Here is a 5,626-nt window from a genome sequence, read left to right as displayed (position 1 = left end):
TCAGAGATTCATCAGGAAGGTTCATCGTTACACTACCGAAGAAAGAATTCGCAATTGAACGTCTTGGCGAATCGAAAAGGATAGCAATTAATCGGTTCAGAGGATTGGAACGACGCTTCTCTGCAAATCCAGAACTGAAGCAGATGTATACTGATTTCATCCATGAATATCTACACCTTGGACATATGCAAATCGTTACGGACAGATCTGAAAAGGGAACATACTTCGAGTTGTGTTCGACGCTTCGTGCAAAACAACGACCGGAGTATCTCTGAATGATGTCCTTCTAGTTGGCCCTGTTGTACAGGATGATTTAATCAGCCTAACTTTGCGCTTTCGGTTGTATCAATATGCTCTTATTGCGGACATCGCCAAAATGTACCGCATGATTCGAGTTCAACCAAACGATAGACATCTGCAGAGAATCTTGTGGAGGGACTCCTCCGACCAGCCCATCAGCTCATTCGAATTGACGACCGTTACGTACGGAACAGCATCCGCACCATATCTGGCGACCAAGTGCCTGCAGAAGTTAGCAGACTATGGTCAGCAAACTCATTCGCTCGCAGCATCCGTCATCAGAAATAACTTTTATGTAGACGACCTGCTATTGAGTATAGGTAGTATTGATCAAGGCAGAGAACTCATACGTGAAATCATCGAATTGATGGAATCAGCCGGTTTCTCTTTACGGAAATGGAATTCGAATTCCCGAAAACTCCTATTGGATGTACCAGAAACCCTGAGAGATGATCGCACCATTCTAGAGCTAGATTCGTCCAGCGCTCCAATCGAAACCTTGGGTTTGGCTTGGGAACCAAGTACAGATAATTTCCGATTCCATAGTCCTAAGTGGAGCATGGCAGCAGATATTACAAAAAGGGTTGTGTTATCAGATGTCTCCAGAATATTTGACCCCTTAGGCTTGGTTGGTCCGGTGGTGGTGAAAGCGAAGATTTTTATGCAAGAGCTCTGGAAATACGAATGAAGTTGGGATGAGCCTCTCACTGATAGTCTTCAACAACAATGGCAAGAATTTCGGAGAAATCTTGTAGACTTGGATGGCATGTCCATTCCTCGTTGGGTCGGAGACACCGCAACTGTGAAGTCCATACAACTTCACGGATTATGTGATGCATCAGAGAAGGCATATGGGGCATGTATATTTGTAAGAACCGTCGAGGACAACGATACTGTTTCAACACACCTCTTGATTTCAAAATCACGGGTAGCCCCTCTGGAAAATCTCAAAAGAAAAAATCGTCGGCAGTCCATTCCTCGACTTGAGTTATCTTCAGCACTGCTTCTTTCACATTTGCACGAGAAAGTGATGGCCAGCATCCACATCGAAGTCAAGTCATATTTCTGGACGGATTCGATGATCGTAAAATGTTGGCTTACTTCAGCACCATCCAGGTGGAAGGAATTCGTTGCGAATCGATTCTCCGAAATACAGCACCTGACGAGTGAAGGAGTTTGGAATCATGTAATGGGAGTTGAAAACCCTGCTGATATTATTTCCCGGGGCATGACTCCAGCGCAGCTACAATATCAATCCAGTTGGAGGCATGGGCCTGTTTGGTTACAGCTGGACGAATCGAATTGGCCCCAACCCATCCCAATCCAGGAGGAAGAATTAGACAAGTCAATTATGGAAGAGAAAAAAGTCATCACAGTAGTTCTACATGCAATCAACCCAAGTAAGATATTCGGCTTACGATCATCATTATCAGATTTAATTCGACTGACAGCACTCATCCGCCGCTTTCGCTTCAACTCACAAGCTGCTAACCGGAATCGTCGCAAGCATGGATTCATCACCGCTGAAGAACGCGACGAAGCACTGAAAATTTTAGTTCGTCTGTCCCAGAAAGAAGCATTTCCACAGGAGTTTGCTGACTTATCCAAGGGTGAACAGGTTCAGGAGTCCTCTAGAATAAGTTCACTTCATCCGCAGATAACAGACGGAACTATTTGTGTTGGCGGCCGGTTACAGCATGCGCTGTTGTGAACAACTCGGAAGCATCCATTCATATTGCACCATCGACACCCGCTAACAAGAGCAATTGTATCATATTACCACCGTAAGCTGTTTCATGCAGGTCAACAACTCTTGATTTCCACTGTCCGTGAACGGTTCTGGCCGACAAACGCTCGAAACCTGGCCAGAAAGGTTATTCATGAATGTGTTCCATGTTTTCGCAACAGACCCAAAATACACGATCAACTGATGGCAGATCTTCCACCGGAAAGAGTCACTCCTTGCATACCATTTCAGCGAGTTGGAGTCGACTACTGCGGGCCGTTTTGGATTGCGTTTCCACATCGCCGAGCTCGTCCAACGAAATGTTTTGTAGCTGTGTACGTGTGCTTGGTTACAAAGGCAGTGCACTTGGAGCTGGTCGCTGACTTAACAACACAGGCTTTCTTGGCATCACTGAAACGCTTTTCATCACGCCGTGGCAAGCCCAGTCTGGTAATGTGCGATAATGCCACGAACTTTGTTGGAGCCAGACGAGAATTGGACGAGCTATGTACGTTGTTTAACAACCAACAATTCCCACGGACTATTTCTGCAGAAGCAGCGGAAAGCAATATTGATTTTCGGTTCATACCCGCACGTTCCCCAAACTTTGGAGGACTTTGGGAGTCAGCAGTTAAGTCCTTCAAAACATTATTTAAGCGGACCATTGGCACCCACACCTTGCTGTATGATGAGATGCAGACTGTTTTAACACAAATCGAAGCTGTGCTAAACTCGCGACCACTGACTCCGGTGAGCAACGATCCGAACGACTACGAAGCGCTAACACCGGGTCATTTCTTGATCCAACGACCTTTAACTGCGATTCCTGAACCTGATTTGGACGACATACCTGTGAATAGATTGTCTGCTTGGCAACGGACGCAATATTTTATGCAATGCTTGTGGAAGAAATGGTCGGCTCAGTATCTCTCGAATCTACAGAACCGCACTAAATGGACGAAAGAACGCGATAATTTGACTGCTGGGACTATGGTGCTGTTGAAAGATGAAAATTTACCACCATTGAAGTGGCAACTTGGGCGGGTAGTGGAGTTGCATCCCGGATCTGATGGTAATATTCGTGTTGTTACCGTACGCACAATGGAAGGAATATATAGGCGTGCAATATCCAAAGTCTGTATCTTGCCCATCCGTGATAACATTAATGCATCATCAGAGGAGAACTAGGACTCCTCCAACGGCGGGGGTCGAGAGGCCCCCGCACACCAGTTAAGTTAATTACATTTTTGAATATCAAAAATCTAACCAATCATTTTTCTCGCAGTCGCATTTTGTATTAAATGGACATCGTTTGTTTTGACTTCACCAGAACTGAGCTTAAATCAGAGTCGAGGTAACCCGTTTTGTTCTTGGTGGTGGAAAGTAATTGCATGCAGTGTGAGGGTGTAGCAGTTGCGCTGGTTACCGAACCAGTTATGTTTGGTGTGGTCCACACCTATACAGCCGTATCGGTTGTCTCAGACGAACCTCAGTTAATCACAGTTTTACGTTTGGTATTTTCGAGGCACACTTGACATCAGCGAGGCCTGATCCTAACTGGGGAATACCGACGTAATGTACACGTCATTCTGTCTGCAGAAGGAACACCAACGCCAGGAGGCGCGGGCGGAGGCCATCCGGCCTCCGTTTCAGGGAAGTCCTTTTTTGTAACATCATTTCGGTTTAAAAAAGCACCCTCTCATTTTATTCATAGCACCACCACCAGCGACGAACGGTATCAGGCACGACCAGTCAACACATAAAGCAAGCACCAGCAAAACAATGAACAGGACAACTGCGACTGCGGAGATAACGTTCCAAATCGTCAACAGAAATTACAGTTACTTTCAACAACAATCTCATCATTCACTAGCATCAGAAACAACCGCAGACAAAGTGTATCAGGCGCATCATCAACGTGTCAACTCCCATCAGCAGAATATAAACACGAACTAAGAACTTGGCAGCAACAACAACAGCAAATGAAACGAAAGAAGGATCACAAGAAAACTCACACATATTGTAGAGCACAATCGGCGAATCTAGGTCAAGTTCATAGTACCGTTACCCTCACCAGACGTAAATAGTAGCACCAACAATGACCAGATGATGTAAACAAACCGGGATGTACCGTTACCACGGAGAGCGCTGCCTATTTCCGAAGTGTTTTTTTTTTCTGTGTTATAGTGACTTTCAACTCGTTTTGGCTGGTTCGTCACTTCTACTTCCATTTTTGGAAGAATGTCGGGAGTGAGAATTGAACTCATGACCTTTAGCGTGAGAGGCATGGATGTTACCACTACGCCAGATCGCCTCCACATTTTCCGAAGTGTGTGCCAGACAACCTCTGTTCTCATCGGTTTCGTAGTAGCTAGAATAGGACAGAAGCAATTGAAATGCAAGATATTTCAAGGCGGCCGGCATGTTTATGCGAAAAGGAATTTTGAGCATCCCGAGAAAACGTGATCCACAACAACCAAGCGATATTGTTTTCCTCTTTTCCCACACAGTATCGCTTGGTTTGTTTCACTCGAGCAATAATTACTCAGAGAGACCAATTCTCTCTAGAGATAACGTTTTTTGATGTTGCTTTGATCGATGTTTCTGATAAAACAGCTGATTGTATGAAGAAGAGACTTAAATGTACCGTCGTAAAAAATACACGTCTTTGGAAAATAAATGGAGTTCGCGTTTAGTCCGTTCAATGTTTAATGATTAAGTTATGTGTTATGTGTTATGAAGTATCCGAAAATTTAAATACGGTTGCGCGCGAACAAACTCTTTCACATGAATGCATTTTTAAATTCCCAGAGGAACTGGTAGATTATTTTCCAGAAATGATTAGATCTTTCCGGAACTTTCTCGATGCTGAATGGCATCCAAACGCGTGTATGTGTGTGTAGCGATGTCTTCCCGGGAACCGTTTGTGGCATCACTCTCCTCCTGATGGATTGACACCGTTCATCCGCGCTTTCATGATAAACGAAGAGCTTCACCACAACAGCGACAACATGCTCCAATCGCTGTTCAATTAGAACTGAGTGGATTTCCGAGCGGCGCTCGCTTATATACCGATTGGTGATTTCAATAGCCTGTTTTGAAAGCAATTTTAAGACTATTGAAATAAGTTTTTTGATTAAAAAGTAACAAGTATAGAACGCGTAGACGTTTTATCTTTCAAATGAAGTGTTTATCATACCATTTCGCTCAGTTGTTTAGGAGCTATTAACGCTCAAAATCTCGGTCTCCGGTGTAACGCTTTCGTTTCCGAAACTTTGATTTTACACCCCGGTATAGAAATGAAAGACGTAGTCCTACGTCAAAACAGATGTCGATATTGTGCATTCTACATCGCGTACATGCACCATAAGCACGGACGTCGCCACTAGATGTCGACACTGTACATTTCTCATCGCGGATTACATCGAATTCCTCAACCCTTTCACGCCAAAATTCGAACGTTTTTTCATTCATTAAAACTAAAATACGAATTACACGAATTAATCACACATCACACATTTATTTCATTCCAGTTCATACAAAAGTTAAAAAAATCAGGATCAATGAATAATACTTAAATGATCATACTTCGGCTATCGT

At 44.0% G+C, this 5,626-nt stretch overlaps 2 protein-coding genes across 3 annotated transcripts; both read left to right on the top strand.

Annotated features, from left to right (window-relative positions):
• Positions 1-1,066: 1,066 nt before the first annotated feature.
• LOC129765385 (uncharacterized) lies at positions 1,067-2,011 on the top strand. Its single transcript, XM_055765650.1, has 2 exons — positions 1,067-1,700; positions 1,785-2,011. Exons 1-2 carry the CDS (start codon positions 1,067-1,069, stop codon positions 2,009-2,011), a joined length of 861 nt encoding a protein of 286 aa, XP_055621625.1.
• LOC129765383 (uncharacterized) lies at positions 1,138-4,668 on the top strand. Of its 2 annotated transcripts, none has more exons than XM_055765647.1 (2): positions 1,138-3,260; positions 3,312-4,668. In XM_055765647.1, exon 1 carries the CDS (start codon positions 2,231-2,233, stop codon positions 3,212-3,214), a length of 984 nt encoding a protein of 327 aa, XP_055621622.1. In that variant the 5' UTR covers positions 1,138-2,230; the 3' UTR covers positions 3,215-3,260; positions 3,312-4,668. The 2 variants fall into 2 exon arrangements, with proteins under 2 accessions (XP_055621622.1, XP_055621621.1); XM_055765646.1 differs by having other exon boundaries at positions 1,142-3,255.
• The last annotated feature ends 958 nt before the right edge of the window (positions 4,669-5,626 follow it).

The sequence above is a fragment of the Toxorhynchites rutilus genome, chromosome 2, assembly GCF_029784135.1.
Source record: "Toxorhynchites rutilus septentrionalis strain SRP chromosome 2, ASM2978413v1, whole genome shotgun sequence".
Classification (NCBI taxonomy): Eukaryota; Metazoa; Arthropoda; class Insecta; order Diptera; family Culicidae; genus Toxorhynchites; species Toxorhynchites rutilus.
The sequence above is the reverse complement of the archived record's forward strand: the minus strand, read 5'-3'. Positions and strand labels throughout refer to the sequence as shown.